This window comes from Drosophila kikkawai, chromosome 3L (genome assembly GCF_030179895.1).
Source record: "Drosophila kikkawai strain 14028-0561.14 chromosome 3L, DkikHiC1v2, whole genome shotgun sequence".
In the NCBI taxonomy this organism is placed as follows: domain Eukaryota; kingdom Metazoa; phylum Arthropoda; class Insecta; order Diptera; family Drosophilidae; genus Drosophila; species Drosophila kikkawai.
Genome location: NC_091730.1, coordinates 4,204,425 through 4,227,856, shown reverse-complemented (window position 1 = coordinate 4,227,856; position 23,432 = coordinate 4,204,425). Strand labels below are relative to the sequence as shown.

At 36.0% G+C, this 23,432-nt stretch overlaps 2 protein-coding genes across 8 annotated transcripts in view; one reads left to right on the top strand and one right to left on the bottom strand.

Annotated features, from left to right (window-relative positions):
* LOC108079770 (phosphatase and actin regulator 2) overlaps window positions 1–20,478 on the bottom strand; it is a 123,822-nt gene extending 103,344 nt beyond the window's left edge. For 2 of the 7 annotated variants that reach the window (XM_017174204.2, XM_017174206.2), the window contains exon 1: window positions 3,513–3,618. In XM_017174204.2, coding sequence (XP_017029693.1) covers window positions 3,513–3,603 — 91 coding nt within the window. In that variant the 5' untranslated portion in view covers window positions 3,604–3,618. Of the gene's footprint in view, window positions 1–3,512; window positions 3,619–10,501; window positions 10,583–11,040; window positions 11,904–16,744; window positions 16,898–19,820 lie in introns of those variants that run through there. The other 5 variants (XM_017174203.3, XM_017174202.3, XM_070286025.1 and 2 more) reach the window with 5 other exon arrangements.
* A 314-nt stretch (window positions 20,479–20,792) lies between these two features.
* Window positions 20,793–23,409, top strand: indra. The gene is made up of 2 exons (XM_017174291.3): window positions 20,793–20,991; window positions 21,077–23,409. Exons 1-2 carry the CDS (start codon window positions 20,866–20,868, stop codon window positions 23,153–23,155), a joined length of 2,205 nt encoding a protein of 734 aa, XP_017029780.1. The 5' UTR covers window positions 20,793–20,865; the 3' UTR covers window positions 23,156–23,409.
* Window positions 23,410–23,432: the final 23 nt, after the last annotated feature.

The window sequence follows — 23,432 nt, the reverse complement described above, 5'->3', positions numbered from 1 at the left end:
TGCATGTGGCAAGGGGGAGGGGGGAGAGGAAAATGTGAGGAAAGTGGGTGGAAAGTGCAGAGAGTGGGGGGTCAACTGTCGCTGGCATGCGTCGGCGTGCATTTGCATCGCAGCTAAAATGTGCAAATTATGGCAACTAAGTTGCCTCATGTTGTCCCAGGCACGCAATGGGTTAAGTGGAAAGGCGGCACTCAATACACTTGAAAAAAAATTCTACAAAATACCACTACATTTTAAAAATAATCATTGATCATAATTTAAGCCAACTAAATGCTTAAAACTAAAAGTAAAATTCAGCTTAAGTATGGAAAACCTTTTTTAACCAAAGAAAACATTTTTTTAAATTGATTTTGTAGTTGAAAAATATAAATAAAAGTATAAAAAAATTATTTTATTTTAAAACAAACCTATAAAAAAAATTTTATTGCAGTGTTGCAAGTGGCAAGGACTTTCTTTGAGGCTCTGATAGCCCCTTTCAGTGCCCCCTCTCGCATAAGCTTTTGCTTTCCCTTTCCTTTTCTCTCGTTTTCTTTTTCTCACGTATTTCTCTCCGTCAGCTTCAGTGTCGCCATTTGCATAATGCATAAGTGTGTGTGTGTGTGTGTGTTAGTGGTGCAGCATCCTTTTTCCAGGAGCATTGTGAGCACCGTAGAAAAAAAGAGAGCATCGAAATGCATATGGAAATTGGCCCGAAATGAAAAATATGTGCAACATCCTGAATAAATGCATTTAGATAAGGCAAATGTGTGTGCTTAAATGTTGAATAATGTTTATATTAATGTTGTTTTCCACTTGATTGGCGAGAAAACTCAAGGAGCAGAAGGAGTAAACGAAAGAAAGGAGTGAACAAAAATGTGGAAAGTCATAAATAAAGAAAGTTAAACAAGAAAGCTAAAGATAATAAGGAAATTAAGTGGAATAAATGTTTTTATAAACATATTAAGAAGGCACAAAAATAGCTAACATATTTTTAAATATTATTAAGTAATTAAAAAACATTTATAATAAATTTTATTGTTGTACAGAAACATAAGAAATCTACATGATTAAGGATTATAAAAGTATTGAAATAAAAATATAAATGAAAAAAAATGTTCTGAAAAATGTTTAAAAATTATAAAATAATTGAAATACATTTCTAATTAGTTTTTGTTTTGTACAGATAAATAAAAATACTTGTAAAAAATAAAATTTAATAAATAATTCTTTAGTTCCTTCAGAGAACCTAATTTTGGTACCATAAAAAACAAAAAAAAACCTACAAAAAACCCTTTTCTTTTTCAAAGTTAACTACATTTCCCCTCTGTTTTCCTTACTTTTCCCTATACCCCACAAAACATATGTATTTTTGTCACAAATATCACCTTTATCCCTTGAAGTTTGCCGCTTCATTTGCCACCTTTTAAGGTTCGTCAAAGCGTAAAAAAAAGAAAGAGAATGGCAATCAACTTTTCACTTAACTTGCCATTAATTTGCCATTGTTTTCTTAGGACTTTGTCGCAGCCTACAAAAAAAAAAAAAGAATAAACAGAAACTGTTTTTCTTTTTCCCCAGGAAAATCTAGAGAGAAAGCGGGGAAAAATCCGTCATCAGCAGGAGGCCCAACATTTTTTTTGCTTTGAGCTTAGAACAAACTTTAAGATGTGTGCGTGAGGAAAATTTGGGGAAAATCTAAATCTAATTTGCATCGCGGGGCGGATAACGGTAAGCCACAGGAGGCGGCGACTTTTGGAAAAGCAAAGAACCCACACGCGCCACGCTTTTCCAAATTTCCGCCATCTATGGCTTTTCCACACACGCACACACACACAAGAGCGGAACAGGGGGAATGTCAAAAGTCATTGCATATTTTCTTTTGGGGCGACTTTGTCTCCTACAGAGACATACACCCACTTACAGTCTCCTCCGATTCTGCAGAATATATGTATTGTATGTAGTATATGCCGCCTTATAGCCAGTCCATCAATGTCAAACTTACCTGCAAAAGAAAACGAGAAAGAAAGTGAGAAAAGGCGGTGAGATAAAAGAGAATATTCGGTGGTCTGAGGAATGGCAGGAATAATTCAGGTTAAATAAAGTTAAGTGTTTGTATGGGCCCCTCAGGTAAATAACAATATCAAATGAGCAAGTATTATACGAGGGGAAGTCTGGTAAAGCAAAGTGAACTTTTAGATGCACTAAAAAATATTATAATAGATATATTTAGAGGATTTTTTGAGATTTCAAAATGAACTTAAAATGGTGCCTAAAACTATGCTTTGAGTTATAATATGACAAAGAAATTTGAGACATTTTTCAATGCATACTTTTAGACACTTTTAAAGGTGATTTCAAATCTCTCCTTCTTAAGTCTTTCTTAGTTGTTTTAAATTTGTTTTAAAAAAAATGTGACAAATTGGAGACGAAAAATTAAAAAAACAAATACCTAGAAATCAATTCGATTTGTACCCAAAATGTACAAAACTTCTTTAAGAGCTTAATTTAAAAATAATTTAGAAATCTCCAAGAAGTTCCGAGTTTCTGAGTTCTCTTAATAAAAAGCATTTTTGGTATATATATTTTATAAATATTTTTTTCAGACTAAGTTAAGTAACCGTCGTTGTATATATCCCCAAAAACTCTAGAGTATCCGAGACATTGCCACTTCATTGGCTTTTTTATGCTGCCCACGTGATGTTTGCTCTTGAATTGTTTTGTTTGTGGCCATACGACTAAGTGAGTGACACGACAAATCAAATTAAAATTACCGTCAGTGTTTGTCTTGAGGCAGGCACATAATTAAATTTTATCAGTGAGAGAGAGAGAGGAGACTGAGGAGGGACACGTTTCATGAAGGACCATAAAAAGTTGCCAACTTTAATTGGAATTTATATTTAGAAGTTATTTCAAGTTAATCCGAGAAAATATTACAGAGCTACATCAAATTCTGAAAAGGTCCCCTCAACAAAGGCTTATTTACAGTTTGTTTTGCACTAAAATTCCCAACTGCTTTTAGCCATAAATTAGTTGTAACTACGCTGAATCTGATCTTATCTGTCTTCTCTAATTGTAAATTATTTTTAAATCCTTTTAAACTACAACTTTATAGCCCACTTTTCACCTTATTAGTTTTTTGCTTTGAGCTACCCCCTTGGTTTTAATTTATTATTAAATCATTTGCGCTTATCAATTTTCGCCCCTGATTAATGATGGCCCAGGGCAGAGCCCCAAGACAGACAGGCAATTAATTGGCCGACTATTAGCCAGAGTGAAAAAAACAGCAAGAAAGGAGCCAAGCAACAAAGGCACTCAACAAGTGATTACATTCCTCTATTTTTTTTACCCTTCTGGGAGGGAGACGAAACAGGGATAAAGGATTCGAGATCCTTTTGTTCTTAACTCTTTTTTTTTTTGTTTTTGCGGGGATAATTGAGTAAGGGGTTGTGCCACGCCTACACATTAAAAATTCATTGCTCAAGTGTGAGAGAGTGGGTGGTAAAATGAAACAAAACAACGAAAGGCTTTCTGCGAACCTCTTTTAAAAATGCAGAACAACAATTTCCGTTTCCGGTCGCCGGGACGCTGTTTCAATCTCAATTGCTGCTGCTTGCGTTTGCGGAACATCCTGCCCAAGGTCCTGCGCCAAGTAATTTGAGCTGGCGAAAAAAAGGATAATGCCGGCCTATTAGCCTGCGCCCCAATCAAAGTCCCGATGAGCGGCAGCAATCGTTGATGGCAATCGTTGGGCGTTGACAGGACATCTCAATTTGGCGCCGTGTCTATATATACATGTATATATTTTATTTCCTTCGATATCTCCTGCGATTTACAGGCAAAGGATAGACTCAAGTCTGGCGTTAAATTGAATCCGCGACTGCAAACGTTCGGCGCAATTTTTTTCCCTCACTTTTGACTGCGTTCAACGTGGCGTATAATCGATTTTCATTCGATTTATCCCACGCACACGTATGTATTGTATGTATATGAGTTTCTTTGATTTTTTTTTTTTTTTATTTTTTCCAGTGACTTGAAAAAATTTCCTCAGCCGTCGTGGGTAAAGGTTCGCGTTCAACTAAAACTAAAATCAATTGCAAAAGGCAGGGTGAAATAAAACCAAAAACTGTCACAATGACCACCGGCTGTTAAAGAGAACACTGGGAAAAATAAATTAGGTGTTTTAGAAATTTTAAAGAATTTTAGGAAGAAGAAAAGTTGAAGGATCTTCTTCTAAATTGATTTAAACAAATAAATTAAAGCTCAATTTTATACAAAATCGTTTTAGTTTTCTTCAATTTTAACTTCAAATATTCTCAGAACTTCCTTGACTTTTCTTTGATTTTTAAAGACTATTTTAAAAAAATAAACAAAATTATTTAAATATATATTATATGTTCTTTAAATAAATCTTAAAAATTCTCAATTTTCTCTAGGTGACTTTTCACTGGTCACTCATTTTACTCAATGGAAAACCCGCTTAGAAGGTTGTCGGTTAAAAGGAATGGAGCACCAAAACATAAAACCCACATAAATCAATATAGAACTAGTGGAAATGGCAAAGGAAAATTGTGGGTCATTAAAGAAAAGATGGTATGAGATGAGCAGGAATTTGAAATGGTTACAAATGCCGCAAAGAAACTACAAAGAAGGTGGTTAAGTTCTTAGAAAAATAATTATTTTCACTTGAATTTGAGTTTACTTTGTGCCAAGTGCTACTTTTCCCTAATCGATTTATCAATTAGCAAAGAGAAACCACTCTTTTTTTAAGAAATTCTACAGTTTTACATTAATTACTTATGCTTTTGGCTTATTTAAAAAAGTTTTATAATTTTGCTAAATAGATTAATAATATACTTTTCTCAAAGTTAATCAAATTAAACTTGTGACAGTACTCCAACAGCAGCAGCAACCTTCATCACAGAAAGTTCTCTTTTTGCCTTTTCACAACAAACGAACCAAAGAAAAAATACCCCCCTCTTCCCTGTGAAAAACTTAAATTTTCCGCAAAACTTTCTGGGTTTAACTTGTCATTGGCCAGATCCATGACCTAAAAGTTTGCATAAAGAATACCTTATAGTACTTTTGCCCCGCCTCTTGGTCAGGCACTGTAATTACATGAGCAACTTTCCACATGGACAACGGGGCGTATGAGTAACCGCTTTTATTGTCATTTGCCGCGCGTTCTTCTCAATAAGCAAAGGGGGGGAGGAGATGGCTTTGCAGAGCTTTGAATGCAATTATGTGCAGCACATGACCAGAATTCTGTCACCAGAGAGGCGGAGGAGGAGGAGGGGGGATGAAGATACCATACCACCGGAAGGATGGCAGGAAGGAAGTCGGAAGGATGCCAGGGACAGGGATGCGATGTCAGGTAAGTGGGCCAAGCAAATAATATATAAATAAATAACAGCGGTACGAGCCAAACGAGAAAAACAGTAAACAGCGACACGGCAAGAAAAGGATAAACAAGCAATCAGTTGGGAGTTTACTTAAAGTTGTTAAATAATTACAAAAAAAAAGGATTAAGAAATGGTAAGTTAAATTTATAAATATAAATAATTTTTGACACCTTTTTAAGGTTTTCTTAAATCACCTTATATTTCATGGAAAAACCCATCTTAACAAATAATTTATACAACTTTTTTCCGAGTGCCGTAGAAAAATCAACAACGAAATTGGAACTTTGATTGTTTTCAAATAAGCGAAGAGTATTAAATTTTTAAGCCAGGCAATTTGCCAGCAAGGTGGTCACAGTTTTCCTTATACTCCTAGCCTCCACTACCCCCCTCCACCTTGACTTTTCCCCCAAGTTTTCCTTTTTCTGACCAAAAACCTAAATTGAGGCTTAAGTTGGTCATTTGTGGTTGCCGTTGTCTCCTTCGAGTTGTCCTTGTTGTTATTGGTTACCTTTTGACTTGTTTTCTTTTCTTTTTTTTTTGTTTTGTAATTTTCCTTGTTGTTTTCCCGCTGGCTTTTGTTTAGTCTGATGTGACTGTGGGGAAAACTCAAGTGGGTGGGAAAAATGGGGAGTAGGAGGGGGCAGAGACAAAAGGTTCAAGGACTCACATTTGATTTGCCTGCGTCTGTCTGCAAATAAAGATAATCTTTCCCAGTGCTGCGCATTTTTATGGTAATTTCCCATGGTTTCGCTTTTCTTGATGTGCCTGATTTTCATTTTTTTTTCTGTTTTTTTTTTTTTTTTTTGACTCACCAAAAAGTGAAACCGAAAACCGTAAAGAAATGAAAATGTTTTTTTTGGGGGGAAAGAGACCTTAATTCAATGTCAAATTTTCTGCTCGAGTGCCAAGACCAAATGCAGCCGCATTCAAACTTTAACTGAAATTGAGGTTTTCTCTTTTATTATTTTCCTTTTTTTTATAAAAAGTTTTTTTTGGTGAAATTGATTTTGAAGGGATTTCTGTAAGTGAAATCAAATTGGGGGCAACATTTAAACTTTATTTGGGAAATGTTTATAACATGATTTGTGGTAAAAAGTTTAATGTTAAATGATTGTTGGAAGATTTAATTACTGGTAAGTTTTATTGGGTTTTACAATTTGGTTTTGGGTTTTGACTTTTAAAAGGTTTTTAATAGAATTTTATTTTGTCAAAGGAAGATGTTTTTTATGAGGAAAAAATAGGTTAGAATTTTACATTTTAGCATTTTCTATTAAAATTAGCAGTAATTATTTTTAAAGATTTTTTAAAGTCAAGATTAATTTCCTTACTCTTTAATTACTTGTAAATATCAAAGAGTTTGTTTTTGTTAACTTTCTGTAGAGAAATAAAACTTTTAAAATAATATCCAAACCTCCAAAAAATATTTTCCCTAATTAATCCAATTATTAAACAAACTTACTACTATTATTTGACCATCTTAACTATCTATTTGACCATCTGCTTCTTAACTTTATCTTTATCTTTATCACCATCAACTGCTAATGACGTCAATAGGCTTCATGCAGCAAAAGAAATATTTCATTTAATTTTTGTGTGTGCGCGTTTGTGTTTTCTCTCGTGTCGCTTTTGGCACAAGTTGCAAATTAAATTTAGATTTCATGCACGTAACTTGGGGAGCCATTCAGGCAGCAGCGCTACAAGAACCTTAATTACTTGGCCAACTCGCTGCGGATGCTGCTGCTTCTGCCTGCTAATGCTGCCTCCATTCCCGCGGAGAAATGCCAAGGAGTAGCTGAGAATCTGCGAGAAAAGGGGGGAGCCAAGTGGGAGTGGGAGTGAAGCTGAGGCCAAGGAAGCGAAATCAATACGCGAAACATTAACTCGAGAGCTAAAGACACGCCATTGAGTCATTAAGTTTGCACCAGGCCAGGATTACACAGGGAGAAAAATAGGTTTTAAATACATATTTTATGTATTTGGCCTAATTTTAAATATAAATTCATTTGTGTGAAACCTTTAAGAATGTTTCTAAAAAATTTAATAACTCTAGAACTAATGATCTCAGAGTTATATAAAAATAAATACATACAAAAAATTGCTTAATCCTCCTAAAAAGAATTTCTTTTTAACTAATTACTAACACTGAACACTTAATTTACAAAAAACTAAAATTTTCTTTTAGTGCAGCAAACTAAAAAAAACAAAGAGAAAGAAAATTCAGTGTTGGTGTGATTAAAGGCGGACGAAGCTGTCGCCGCCATCATCGAACAGTTTGTCATAAACGGCGCCATATTGACAGCAAATAAAAAAAAAACAGAAACGGAACCAAAAAGAAGGCAACAGGATTGAAAAAATTGTTGACAAGGATAAAGGGGGGAGGAAAAAGGAGAAAAGGCAGAAACAAGTAACGAGCAGGGTAGATGGTAATGAAATATTATCAATATTTGTCAATATTTACTCAACCAGAAAGTCCCGAGGAAAATTAAAAACTACAAAGGAAAAAGCGGATTATAGTTGATAAATACAAGAGTTTAAGCTTTACAGTTTTTCCCTCTTTAAATTGCCAAAAGGAAATAGAAAGAAATTTTATATTCTTATATATATATTATATTTTTATTTAAAGCCCAATTAGCTATTCAAATTCCGCTTAAAAACAGCAAGAATATTGAGATAAATAAGCACAATTGAAACATTTCAAGTCCGAAACACATAAAATGTCTTTTGAATAATTAACCAGCCATTCGTTTCGGTTTATAAATTTCATCCGAAAAATCAGGATGCCATAAATTTCAAATCAATAACTTTTGAAACAATCAACGAAATCTGTAAATAAAACTTTGCCCAGCGATGTCAATGAAACTCATAAATTTTATATGAGCAAACAGCATCAGGTTTTTTGGGATAACAAATGTTCCATGTATTTCCACTTGAGATATCAATTTTTGTTTTGTTTTGTTTGTGGCAGCAACCTTTTTTCAGGAAACATTGCGCAGCCGAGAACATTTTTACGACAAAGAAAAGTTTGTGCCTACCACCTCACTTTGTCCTTATATCGTGAGTCCCTGCTAATTTCATTTCATACAAGGAACAGCCATAAGGTTTTTACAGAGAGAGAAAAAGGGTCTAGAAAATGTATTAATAATTATATATTATTAAAAGAGTTAAGATAGATACAAATTGTATATTTTTTATTACTATTTAAAAATATTCTATAAGCACAGCTAAGAGGAAATTTTTCAACCTTATCGGTGGGAATTTTCTCTTTAAAATTTCCCATGTAAGAATTCAGCGATTGCTCTTAAAATTCCCAAGTAAGAGTTCAGTGACAAATTGTTTTGTAACAAAGCAAAGTCAAGCGCTTAAATCAATAAAAAAAAAGAATATTGATCATGTTTCTTGGATGGAACTTAAAAGATTGTCTTTAGGAAGATATAGCCCTGATTTCTATGAATTAAATCCTTTCTTCCTCATCAAAAATCTTAAATATAAATATTTTTCAAATATTTTTCAGTAATTTGGAATTATTATTGCAGCCTTTATTATTTTTATTAATTAAAAAAATTTTAAAATATATATTTATATATATTTTATATATATTTTTATTATAAATCAAATTAAGGTCCCTTTTAATAATTCTCCCAGTGCATATCAAAGATTTTTTCATTTATCTGGATTAAATTAGCAAAAATCCCAATAATTTTATAAGTAAATATTTTACAGAAACTATTTAATTATTTCTATATTATTATTTTATTATATTTTTTATTTAATTATTAAATATTATATTATTAAGTATTAATATTAAGAATTAAATATTTTTCAAAAATATTCTTTTTATATTAAAATTTAAAGCTATACCTCTTATAATATTTCTCCCAGTGCACATCCTCATGGCAAAGATTTCGCAGCTGTCGCCGCTGAGACAAGCTCATCAAATGTTTCCAAATCGATTCCATCATTTAAAGCATATTAGGACCAGTTAACACACACCCACACATGGTGTGTGGGTGCGTGTGTATGTGATAGACGATATAAAAATAGGAAGTAAGAAGAGGAGGAATTCCTCGCTAGGATGTGCGACACATTGCGCTTTGAACTCGTCAGGAAAAGCCTGATAAAAACGCGACACTGTTGGAGTGTCGTAATTTAATTAAGTTTCGCACCAAATGACAAGCAAAACAAAAGTGGCAAAAGTGGAAACGGCGAAAGGAAAGTCACAGAAAAAAGTCAAGTCAAATTACCAGAAGGCGCCAAAGGGAAAGCTAAAAAAAAATAGACAAAAGGACATTGATTACTGCGAGAGCAAGGACAAAACTATTGCGGGAAATGCAGCGTAATTTCAATACAATTTCCGTATTTTCGTATTTCTGAATTTCCGATTTTCCGAATTTTCTCATTACTGCAAATTGGGTATATAAATATGGAAATGTGGATATATGAAAATAAACGGCAACATTGCGAAGCTTATTAAGGTTGGTTGGGGCTTAGGAAATGATTGGTTTTTATATTGAATCCGCGTTATACTATAATTGAGGGATTTAGGCTACATGAGGTCCTTTTTGCAGATTTTTAGTGCTTGTATTTTAGATATAAAATATTAAACAATGCTAATTGAGGTTATTACTTGCTAGGAATTGGTATTTAGGGAGCTAATTAGGGTGTAAAGAGGAGATTCATTAAGGTTTTAGCCATTTTAACGGCTTCAATACTCAGCTTCAACCATCATTTTTTTAAATTAAAAACTTAAACTCTCATTATAAAACAATCATTTATAAAAGCAAACAGTTGAATAAATCATGGCAAAATAATCAATCAAAAGTGTGTGCAACCGATAGGGGCCCCTAAAGTGCGTATCAATCAACCAGTTGTTGCGATTACAGGACACAATGAGTGCCCGGAAAATCAAGCAAACGGGCAAACGCACCGCAATTTCCGTGCACCAGACTCACTCACTCACTCACACACACACACACAAAACACCCAATTTTCCTCATTTCCAATGCTGTCAACTGTTGCACATGGCAAATGCGTCGAGGGATGTGAATGGCACACAATGACAGCGGCTAATTAAGCTATCAAAATGTCCTGGTCTCAGGCTCACCTGGGGGACACACTCACTCACTCACCTAGGGATGGGTGGAAAAATATCAAATCCATGTTTACTCTGTGCCTCTGGGCGAACTTTATATCAAAAGTAATTTAATTTCTGGGCAATTTTCAATTTTATGACACAGCAGGCAATGATTACTTTAAAAAAATATTGATTGTGGTATCAAATTGATTAGTTCTCAAATAAAGAATAAATATTATCGATATTTCAACGATTTATTTAATATTTTATGGTCTTAAGAAAGTAATAATACATCGTCTTTTTGTTATCAATGCTTATTTTCAGAAACTTCTCTTTATCGGATATTTTCATCTCTACATTTTAATTATTTTAACATAAACCGTACTTATATCCTCGATATTTCCGATAAACAATATGTTGTTAATGGGTTGCTTATTTGCGATAAGGATCACCTCCAAATTATAGTATTTAGATAGGGGAAATATCTTTATAAATCATGTAAAAACTTTCTTAAATTTATAAATCGATAGCTGTCGATAACCTATATCACATTACATAGATTTTCTGTTATCGATATCCTGACTCCAAACTCACCTCTGTACAGTGGAAACTCTCCATCGCTGTGACTGTGACACAGCATTATTGGACTGCGGCAACGTGAGGCGGCCACCATAATGCCTGTTTTATGGATACTCAGTTGATTATTGGCCGCTGTTGCTGCTGCTGCTGCCGTTGCTGTGGCCGTAGCTGCTGCTGATGCTGCTGCTGCAGTTGCCGATGCTGCTGCCGTGGCCGCTGCTGCGGAAGCTGCTGCAGCTGCTGCCGATGTGCCCAATGAATAGGATCGCGACACATGACTCAAGGTGCGACGCCTAATAGTTGCTGCGTTGGCTGCTGATGTGGCTGCTGCATTTGCTGCCGCCGCTGCTGCTGCTGCTGCTGCAGAAGTAGCTATATTGCGATAATGATGCTGGGGCGTCGAGTACTGATTCCTTGGGGCCTGCTGCATTTGCATCTGCAACTGCTGGTAGCCGCCCAGCGACAGGTGGTGTTGCAGCGGCGGATGATGCGAGCGGTGCAAGTGTGGCTGCGTCTGTTGCGGCTGCTGTTGCTGCAACTGCTGCTGCGAAATTGGATGTTGCTGCTGCGGGGCTTGGAAGGGCGGATGCGAGTGCTGATGTTGCAGCAACTGACGTTGCTGTTGCTGCTGCACCGCCGCCATTTGGAATTGCTGCTGCAACTGTTGCAGCAGATCGTGCTGCAGCTGCTCATTGGTCCTGCCATTGCTGCCCTTCTCCGGATTCGTTTGCTGATTCGGATTCGGGTTCTGCTGCTGCTTCTCCCAGGGTCCGTTGCTATCGCTGCTGTAATCCAGCTTGAGGCTGATTTTATTATAATTTTTCCGATGGAGTTAATTATATTTAGACTGCCGCAGCAAGGTCCCGGTAAGTCCACATTTTAAACTTTTTTATATTTCTTAGCACTGATTTTATTTCTTTAACAACTATCTGTATTCAATATATTATTTATTTTAATATTGCACTCCGAAAAACTTTAAATTTCATTTAAAAGTCTTTAAAAATCGAATAAAAAATGACTTAGAAAACTTTTGAAAAATCCCCAATTCCCCCTCTTTGATGTCAAGGTCGCACTTCAAAATTTCTTTGAAAAATTTCCAAATCAAAGCTTGGAGAACAGCTGTTCTCGTGCAAAAGGATTTATTCTGGACCAGCCAGAATTTATTTATTTATATTTAGAAAAGGACACGAGCACAGGAGCGCGCGCGAGCACCGAGACGCGATGGAGACGGAGTCGCATATGTATGTCACTGGAGGACCTAGTTCGAACAGGTTCTAACCGTAGTAGTATCTGGGGGAGAGCGAAGGACTCGCGAGGACTCTCTCTCTCCCGGGGCGAAAGGACCCGCTTGTTCCGACCAAAGACCAGAGACGCTGGGCCAAAGTACGACGACTGATTGCGCCGAGCTTTGTTATCCTGCGGAAAAGCTGTTCGCAAGGACCAGAAGGCCAGAAAAGCGCAATCAGCCGAAAGAGCAAGAGATAGGGAGAGAGAAAGAGAGAGAGAGTTTTGGAGGAGAAACAACAGAGCCTGCGAGAGCCTGCAAAAAGCACAGATAACAACCGAGTTTGGTCCATCGGTTATGCACAGTAAAAAAATTTACATAAAATTGGGATTTCAAATATAGAATTTCGTAGATTTTTAAGTAAATCAATAATGTCCAGAACATTAAAAAACAAATATATTTTAAGACATTAATTACACAGGTACACAGCCAAAAATTTCCACGAACCATTTCAAGTTTTCCATGATATTTGGGTGCTCCTGAGTAAAAGTCCCATACAAAATTATTTTCCATCACCTACAGGTTCCGCGGTATACCTAAGAATACAAAAAACCTATGTTTGCCGACATTTTGAATTACGTGGCCTATATAATTGGACTTACCTTTATTATTTTCGGTAGGACCTACTCTCAATACATCACGGCACTACTAAAAAATAGTCCCAATCGTGGACCATTGCCCATGTCTTTGGAATTCGACGCCAAAGTTGAAACTCCCAAAATTTTCAACATTTCTGTGATGAAAAAACAATTCTGAGAATTAAATCTTATATGGAACTAATTTTAAATATTCATTGAATCTATTGTTCATTGTATTCTTTAATTTCGGTTTAAAGCGTTTGCATGAGGACATTTTATTGGATTTATTAAACGAATAAAACCGCTTTTTTGGTTTGATTATCTACTACTATTTTCTGTCAAATTTCAAATAAGTCAAGGCAACCTATAAAATAGTAGTAGATATGTTTCTTTTTATATATAATATACATTTTTTCTTTTTGACTAAACTTAAATATGTAAGGATTATCGCTGGCTACTAAGCTGTCTTAAAAATGTTATGTTCGGAAGACCTTTTTATTTAATATAAAACTAAATGTATATTATATATAAAAAGAAACATATCTACTACTATTTTATAGGTTGCCTTGACTTATTTGAAATTTGACAGAAAATAGTAGTAGATAATCAAACCAAAAAAGCGGTTTTATTCGTTTAATAAATCCAATAAAATGTCCTCATGCAAACGCTTTAAACCGAAATTAAAGAATACAATGAACAATAGATTCAATGAATATTTAAAATTAGTTCCATATAAGATTTAATTCTCAGAATTGTTTTTTCATCACAGAAATGTTGAAAATTTTGGGAGTTTCAACTTTGGCGTCGAATTCCAAAGACATGGGCAATGGTCCACGATTGGGACTATTTTTTAGTAGTGCCGTGATGTATTGAGAGTAGGTCCTACCGAAAATAATAAAAGTAAGTCCAATTATATAGGCCACGTAATTCAAAATGTCGGCAAACATAGGTTTTTTGTATTCTTAGGTATACCGCGGAACCTGTAGGTGATGGAAAATAATTTTGTATGGGACTTTTACTCAGGAGCACCCAAATATCATGGAAAACTTGAAATGGTTCGTGGAAATTTCACAAAGTTTAATTTTGTGTTCCTGTGTTATTTAATTCTACCTAAATAATCAAATTGTAGATCTTTAGATCTTAAGGGAAAATAAAATAATAAAATGTATATTAAATAAAATATCTGAACTCCTAGATTAACAACACTTCCTTTTAATTTAAGTCCCAATATAAAACGCTATTCATTTCATATTAAGTCATATATTTGTCTCAGTGCAGTCGCAAGCAGTGCAGCTGCTGCTGTCTGAAAAACTGTGTGTTTGTTTTCATGTGCATTGCATACGCACACTGAGAAAAGCGGAGCAGCGTATGTTTTGCCAACTCTTTCGGTTTCCTCTTTGCTGTTTGCCGTCACTACTGGCCCACCCACTAGGGAGGTGGCAAAAGCAAGGATGGGAAAAAAACAGCAGAGAAGCCGAATGAAAAGTTTGGCACAGTTTAGCATAACCGATGAGTGCACAGTGGGACAAAAAGCTAAAGATAGAAATAGTTCAAGGCTACAGAAGGATTTCCAAAAAAAACATCAATATATTTAAATAAATTATAAATATTAAAATAAATATAAATATAAATTAAAATATTTATAAAATTAGATTTTTTTAAATATATATACTTTTTTAAAAATATATATATTTTTAACCATATTTTTTTTTATATTTCTCTAGGAAATAATAATTTATTTACAGCTTAACCCAAAACATTCTAATAACTGATAATAGCTTCATTCACCTTAGTGATTCATTCATGAAAATTCTTAAGAATTCATAGGGTTTAGAAAGTCAGAGTGCCGAGAAATTTCCTTTCCCAACGAAATAAACAAAACCAGGTTGCAAAATTAGGTTCTATAAAAAAATAACACTTTCATTGCTGATAAGATAAAACTTGAGATTAAAAAGTATTAAAAGTTGAAAGCAATTTATACGATACTGACAATACACCCTTGTAAAAATCCAGAAATAACTGGTTTTGGGAAAGCTATTTAATCAGTCTTAAGTACTAAATTTATAAAGCTTTCAGTTAATCAGTTTATTAATATAATAAAACAAAATCCAGAATTTGATTTGTAAGAAATAATGAAAATAAAATAAAAAAAAAAAAAACAATCTATTTACTTTTATATCAGAAAAATAGAATAAATAATTTTGTACACTTTAATATTATTTTCTTTCAAATTTGTCGATGCCCAACCCCACTGTGCGAAGCCCTTGAGGTGCAGGAGCTACCCACAGTCGCCCACATCTCTGGGTTCATTCACCCAACCATTTGAAAACAGCTGCTCCTGGGAAATGCAGACTTAACACTCTTCGAGTGAGCAAGAGCGTACGACCCGAACCCGAGCTTTTCTCGCTGTCCGCTTTTCCGGAGCTTTACAGGAGACGCACGAGTTTTACAAAAATAAATATAAATACGAAAGAGAGAAAGCCGAGCGACCCAGAGGAATATGTTTTGCTTTGTTTGCCATTGCCATAATTTATTTATGCATTTGTCACTGTGCTTCGTTATTTTGATAAAGTTGTAGCCAGATAATTTCGACAGGACCCACGGGAGCACCAAGAAACATAAGGTGGTTGCAGCATCAGACGCTGGGATGCTAAATGCTAAATGCTGGTTGCTGGTTGCTGGTTGCTACTATTTTCCACCTCTTCGTTCGCTCTTTTACTGTTTTTATTATTCCAGTGATAAGGCTCGGCTCGAGAAAGTCGATATCGTAATATAAACACGAAATAGGAGCCCAGCATGGAGCAGCAAGTGTCTCGTTGTTGAGGGAGAAAAACCAAATTGTGGATGCCATCCACGATGAGGGAAGTCCCAAAAAGTCGAAGAGGTTAAGGGGCGTGCACTGAGCATAAATTATGGTGAGTGCAAAAAAGTAATTATGAAAAATCTTGAGAATTTTAATTTAATTTTAAAATAGGAAATGTATACAGTTTCCTATTAGGTTTAAAATATATGTTATTTTTAAATTTAAATTAGCTACCAGTTTAAGATTTGCTTTTTAAATTTTAAAAATTTATGGTTTAGGCTTGGCTTATCCCTCGATTTTATAAGTATTAACTTAACACTGGGAAAGTGATTCTTATAGCAATATAACACTGCTTATTATAAGTGTCATATTTTTGTCTAGCTCACACTTAAAGCATTATGACACTCTTTATTAAAAATGTCATATGATTGTCTTTAGGCCTTAAAAAATTTCTGAGAAAAATTACTTTTATCAATAAAAATTATAGCATTCACAATTTGAATTTTCATATTTTTTTTTAGTTCACAATTATTATAGTACTATGACACTGCTTATATAAAGTGCAATAATATTCACAATGCTTGTCCCATTACTCCCTAAAATCGATTAATTTATTCAAAATAAATCTAAAGTTTTTAAATATTTCCAACACAATTTCCTGACCTATCCAAAATTATTTTCAGTGTACAAAGATGTGGCACATAGGGGTTATATAGGGGGTGCCATTTCGGCTCGCGTGGGTTTTGTTGATTTTGCGTGCGCATAAAAAATCGAAGTGGGCACAGCACAGGGAGGACTCAGCTCCAGCAGGATTCAGTAGGATTCGAGGCTGCGAGGCCGAGAGAGTGGAGAAGTAGGAGTGGGCTTTTGGGTGGCCAATGCGTCGAATGGGGATTGTGTGTGTGTGTGAATGCGACAATCTCGGCGCGTGTTTTTGGCTGCTGGAGCCGCTTGTTTCGCATTCTGCACTTCTGTGGTTGAGGGCCGACTCGTTTAGGGGCGTGTACCCCTCTTTTCGAGGGTGCACAAAGGAAAGAAAAAAACAAAACTCACCTATAGTATCACGATCATAGAAATAACTGCTGGCACTGCTTTTGATGCTGATGCTATCCAGGGGCGTAGACGCCGGCTCAAAGATGTTGTAGGAGTCGCAGGATTCCGCTGAAGGTGTTGGTGGAGCCACAATAATCCTGGCTAATGCGGCAGCTGCACCCAATTTATACAGAAAATGGAAAATGCAAAAAAAGAAAAACCAGAATAAGGAGAAATGTACAAGGGTTGTTTTTGGGTTTATTTTGGGGGAATTAAATTAGGAATTAAATTCTAAAAATATAATAAAAGATTTAGAGGGTATTTCAACTTATGAAATATAAATATTAAATTAGGATTTAAATTCTAAATACAAAATAAAAGATTTAGAGGGGATTTCAACTTATGAAATATTATAAATTAATAACAAAAAAGGTTGTACTTTATAAATAAAACACTTTTATACTTTTCAAAACAGTACAAAAATATTTTTTATTATTATTTCATAAACTTTCTTTCATATTATTTACATTCATATATTTTCAGAGACTAAATATACATTAGTTCAGCAATAACCTTTTTTTAAAAAATAACTTAACTAATATAAGTTCGTATAAATATTATACCCGGCATAATAAAGACAGCGCATTGTCATTTATTAATATAATATAGAGAGAATATATAATATTTTATACAATGTATAAAATTATTATGTAGTAAACTGAAAAAAACCAATTCATTTATCTAAATATTCTAGATTTTAATTTTAGTTTCTTTCCATAAATATTTCTACTCAAAGTTGGCAAGTTACATCCTTAAAACCTCCTTAACCAAAGCCCCACTTAGACATTTAGTTGGCCGAAAAAAAAACAAACATAACAATGAATTTAATGAAACTCATTTAGGTTTCTTAGATTTCTAATGCCTGCCGCCCTGCAGCCTCTTTCGTTCCGCCTCCTTGCTATGAAAATTCAACTGCCGGCTGACCTTGCCCACCACATTTAGCTGGCTCCTGTTGAGGTATTTAAAGATATGCCCATACAGCTCATCGGGCAATCCCAGAAGCGACGGCTGCAGCGTCTGATTCATCTCCATCAATTGCTGCGATCTCATGGGCTGGAAGAGATTCTGCTTGACCTGGTAGGAAAGCTCGTCCAGTTTGCGAAAGCGCTGAAATATAGGCTTGTTCTTAGCCTGAATATTCAAGACATAGCGGCCAATGGAGAGACTGATGCTATAGCCAGGCAGCTTTGAGGGCGGCGCCGGGGACAGGGTAACCATTAGCTGATCGCCCAGTATGATGGCCATCAGGCGGGACTGGCGAGCAGCCACAAGATTCATATCCTCCGGTGCATATTTATCCAATAGAGTTCGCAGGCGAATCGAAAAGGCCGTGTCGTTGAAAAGGCTGGCATAATTGACCACCTGCTCGCTGAGTAGACGGACATTTGGGGCATGAAAGCTACTGAAGACGGGCACCGGCTGCAGCAAATGTCTCTTCTGGGCATACACTTCCTCCTCCACGAATCCACACTCCAAAGCCAGCTCGTAAATCAGCAGAGTCAGCCATTCGGCAGATGATAACTTGCTCTCCTTTAACTGATCCGTGAGATTTTTCAATTGCTCTGGCACCAAATCCAGGGTGGCATGTTCCAGGAGCAAAGGATAGTCCAGGTAATTCCGTTCCCGTTGTTTGTCCGCTGCAATGAGGTTTTTGTTTGATTTAAAAACATTTTTTTTTTTGTTTTTGGAAAAAATTACAAAAGAAATTATTAGTGATTTGTGTGCTTTTGGGTTATAGGTGAAAATTCAAAGGTAAAAAGTGTCAGCAACTAACCTGCTGGTGTGCTTTTTGGGATGCAACAACTCAAAACTGGTAGTTAAATACAATAATACATTTTTGTTTAACACTACGAGAGAACACAGAAATTAAAACTCGCGTTTATAATATATTTTGGGGAAAATAAACACTGGCAGCTACAAATACGAAAAATCTCGAATTAAAGGTGGGGGAAAAGGTAGGGTAAATCAAATTAATCGAAGGGGTTGAACTTTTAATTACAATTACGTGGTGATTACATACTAAAATTAAATGTTTACTCTAGAATGTTCTAGTAACCTTCTTATCGCTTATCAAGCAAGTGTTTTTGATGTATCTTAAATGGTTTTTTGCCTTTTTTTAGCTTTAAATCTATTGTTTTTTACTACATCTTAAAGTTTATTATTCAATTGGTTATTTTGTGTTGGATAAGTTATTTATTAATATAATATTACAGATCAAAACAAGCTCTAAACCTGGAGAAATCATAAATTTTTTAACAATTTAAATTAGTTTTTTGGATATTTCCAGCTTTAAAGCTTTTATTTTTTTACTAAGCGCGGGAGATAATTATTAATGACTTATTTTGTGGTTTTAAATTATATTAGAGATCAACTTATATCATGCAAAAATTGTCTAAAAATATTGTAAAATTTAAAAGGTCATAAAAAGAGAGACTTTAAAAAGTTGTACTTCTTAAATTTACATATTTTAATGATGCTGAGTCTTGTTAAAATAAAATGTTAAGCTTTTTAAGAATTTATAAAGACTAAACAATAAGAAGAGGTAGTTATAATAATTATTAGCATATTTTTGAAAGGTTAAATTAGCTTTATTTTGCCATATTTCGAGTATTTATGATTTTTAACGTATGGGGTTGGCTTTATTTTTATAATTTGTACTCAATTAAAAATGACAAAAAAAAATTAATAAATTTATTATTAATTCAATATGATTATCTACATTTCACAAGGTTAACAAAGTGTTATTTGCATATTGTTAAACTATTTGCTTTTTTTTTTCAAACAATGGGTTTATTTATGATTTATCGAGTAAATGTTTAACGCATATACCCTGAGACATACGTATGTTTATACACACAAACATATATATACATATATACTGTGCAAAGCCTTTAACAAATAGTGTAGATTACAAAAAAACGTGTAAATAAATGGGTTGAACAACAAGCAGGCCATTTATCAATACGGTTTTGTGTTTATTTAACCATATAGTTTGTTTAATTCTATACTATTAACCATATTTTATGACTTTACTTACCAACATCGTTAGTTGTTTGGTCACTTGTTGCGCCTGTGGCTGTGCCTGTGCCTGTGCTCGATGTTTCCGCAGGACGAACCACTTGTTGCTCCTCCTGCTGGGCGGCCGAGGTGGCTCCCTCGTTTGAGGTTGTTTCCGACTTTGCCTCCGACATTTCTATTATTATTTTACGTACGAATTTTGTGCGTTCGAATTAAAATATGACTGCGACGTCTGTCATCGTTCATTTATCATTCTTTTTCAGAGAATGACAATCGAAAAGTGGGGCATACTGCGTTTATGCGCTGGATTTTATGGAGACCTCGTCGAATGTAATTTCCACGGGGATATCACACTCTTTTATATCTTTTGGGCACTTTTCCGGGTGACTGCAGCACTATTTTCCTCCTGTGTTCACTATTTTCCTCCCACTTGTGTCTTATTTACAAGTTATTTCATTGCAAATTTACAAGCACGGCATTAATCACGCCGCAACAACAAAAAAACGCCGCCACAGCCGCGTCGCCAGATATTCCACAGAAACTATATTAGTCAGCAGACATTACAACACCGTTCAATTGTTTTTAAATAGTTTTTGATTTTCATTTTGCCAGGAAAGCACACAAATTAGGAAGCAAAAATTTTACAAGGAAAAAGTTTGCGAAAAAACAGCTGGGTTGGCCGCTACTATCGATTTAACACACCTATCGATAGGTTATCGATGATTATAGAGTGGTTTGGTTCTCACAAATTTATTATATGATTTTTTGAAATTATTAATTCCAAAATAGACGGAAATAAAAACATTTAAATAAATAACTAAATAATATACGAAAAATTATAATTTACAAAAACCCGCTTGGTCTTTGGTCCCTGTTCAACACTATTATTTAACTATTTTCAAGCTAGATGTCTGCGTTTCCCGCCAGATTGAGCCCATTTAGTGTGACCACCTTCGAGGTGATTATGGAATAATCAACAGAAAGACTTTGGTCACTTTACAAACCAAAAAAAAAAACGTGCTGCACCGCTAAATGTTTGTTAATTTGTTTAAAAACCTAAAACTATGACTAAACAAGTTATCTGCGACTATTGCGGCAGCAGCAATGAGTCGAAGACCATATTCTCGGCCCAAAAATCGTTTGTGGGCTACAAGATGCTCGAAGTTTTGCAAATAATCACCCACAAAGACGTGAGTACAGCACGCCAGCCAAAAGGGCGGCATTTCTGATTTCTAATTTAATCTATTGACCTATTTTTGCCGTGTGCCCTTCCAGTTGCCTGCTAACCTGGCCGTAAAAGTATGCTTCATGTGCGCTTCCAACCTAATGACCACCATGGGTGTCATCGAAAAGACGGTGAAGCTGGTGGATAATGCCAGTTTGATCAAGGGCGCCGCCGCCGCTAACAAAAACAAAAAGGCGGTGGAGGAACTTGACAAGTCAAATGTCGATCCCATTGTGGATCTCACAGCGGAGGGGGAAGCCAAGACTGCCAAACCGAAGACCACACCGGCGGGCAAGAACTTAACAATTCGTCAGCGCAGCAAGTCGATGGCCAGCAGACCGAGCGACCTGATCTTTCCGAAAAGTCCGGCCCAGAAGTTAGACGAACTCAATGCTAGTTCATCCAAGCAGACGCCCAAAAAGCATACATCGCGTCTCGAAGACGGTCTCGACGACTCGGTAAGACTGACGCCCGCCAAGGAGGTGGCGCCCAACAAGAAGGTCTTTTTACAACTCTTTGGCTCACGCAATGCCAATGATGCTGCTGCTCCCGAAAGCGAGGATGAAGATGAGGATGAGAACGCTGCCGATGAAAACGCTGGCAAAGTGATTACCATAAAAAAGAGCTTTGATTGCAAATTATGCGATTTTCAATCGCGTAGCGCGAAGCCCTTCAAGCAGCATCTCTCTCAAGAGCATGGCCAGCAACGTCCACGAATATATTTCTGTGACCTGTGCCCCAAGTCTTTTGGTGTACTCAAGTCCTGGAGAGTACATAATGAGACTGCGCATGGTGTCACTGTAGAGGCACCGCAAAAGGAGGTTAAAGAAAAGGTGGCCAAGCCCAAGAAACAGCCGGCTAAAGCAGACTCCAAGGAAGATAAGGTGAAGCCCATTGAGAAAAGTCCAAGAAAAGAAAAAACCAACAAGGGGAAGGAGTTAAGTCCAAGAAAAGAAAAATCCAACAAGGCCAACGAAATGAAAAGTCCAAGAAAAGAAAAATCCAACAAGGTAAACGAGATAAACAAGGTCAACGAAGTGATCAATGATGAAGAAATCTCCGAGGGTCCGCAATTGGCCACCATTAGAGCCCTTAATGGCGAGACATCAGCCAGAAATAAGTGGCTAGAGAAAGTAATTAACAACCCAGACTACACATTCGATGTCAATGGATCCAGTGCATCCACTCCCAAAGCGGCTGACATCTCAATGGAACTAGGCAGCGAATTTAAGTGCGATATTTGTGACTCGGAGCTGACAACGGCCAAGCAGATGCAGGAGCACATGCAGACCGCCCATGGTATAGACAAACCAAAGATATTCAAGTGCACAGTTTGCGAAAAGAGTCTGTCCTCCAAGCAGTCCTTGAAGTATCACATGAATCTTCACAGCAATGGTAGTGGTGGCGGTGCCGAGGAGGTAAAATCCAGCAAGCGAAAGATTCTGCAGGAAGAGGAGAAGGAAGTGGACATAGTGGATGGCAATGCAGATAAAAGTCCAGATCCAGAGGATGATGATGAGCAGCCAACAGAGGAAAAGATTTTGCACACAGATGAAGCTGAAGCTGAGGTTCAAGAAATTGCCATTAAAACTGAAGATGAAAATGACTTAATGGCTCCACCAAAGCCAGTTGGTAAGAAGCCAAAGAAAGCAAAGGATTCTACAGCGGTCATAAGCATCACAGATTCCCCCAGCAAGAAGGGCAAGCGCAAGAACAAAGAAGAAGCATCGCTGAACGAGACCACAACGACAGTGGATCTGCTGGAGGAGATCAACACAAATGTAAAGCCGCACAAGAAGGCCCGCCTGGAATCTATCAGTGATTCCTTTGCCAGTTCCATTGAAGACTATTCTACAGCCGAGGAGTCTGTACTTAGCTGCGGCCAGTGTGGCAAGCAGGTCAAGTCCAAGCAGCGCTTGGCCTTGCACATTCGCAAGCGTCATGGCACCAAGCTCGAGTGTCCCGGCTGCAAGAGCAGCTACCACAACCAGCGTGACTATGTCAATCATTTTGCTGTCTGCAGCGCCGGTGGATCCCTGTTGCCCTGCGGCGTGGAGAATTGCAAGAAGAGCTTCTATGAAGCCAACTACCTCAGCTCGCATCTACGCCTCAAGCATCAGTGGGTCTAGGATGTGTCATTAGTTTATCTTCATGCCATCTTTTCATGCTTTTTGACATACATTTTAGCTTTAATTTTATGTTTAATTAGTTCCAAGCCAAGAAGTACATTCTTTTTTCATTTTTAAGTTGAAAGTTTGAAAGATTTAAAACAAAGATGCTTAGGAAACATGCAATTTATAACAGAGTTACATTTTAACATAACATTTTTGACTATTGAATAATTATTTTGATTTTAAAGACATTTGTAAACATAGGATGTACTCATTAAGAGTACATAAATCCTTT

Excerpts from the sequence above, each read along its gene's own strand:
- indra (XM_017174291.3), top strand. The coding sequence starts at position 20,866 with ATGACTAAACAAGTTATCTGCGACTATTGCGGCAGCAGCAATGAGTCG. Across the intron at positions 20,992-21,076 it reads AAATAATCACCCACAAAGAC|TTGCCTGCTAACCTGGCCGT; the intron begins GTGAGTACAGCA and ends GTGCCCTTCCAG.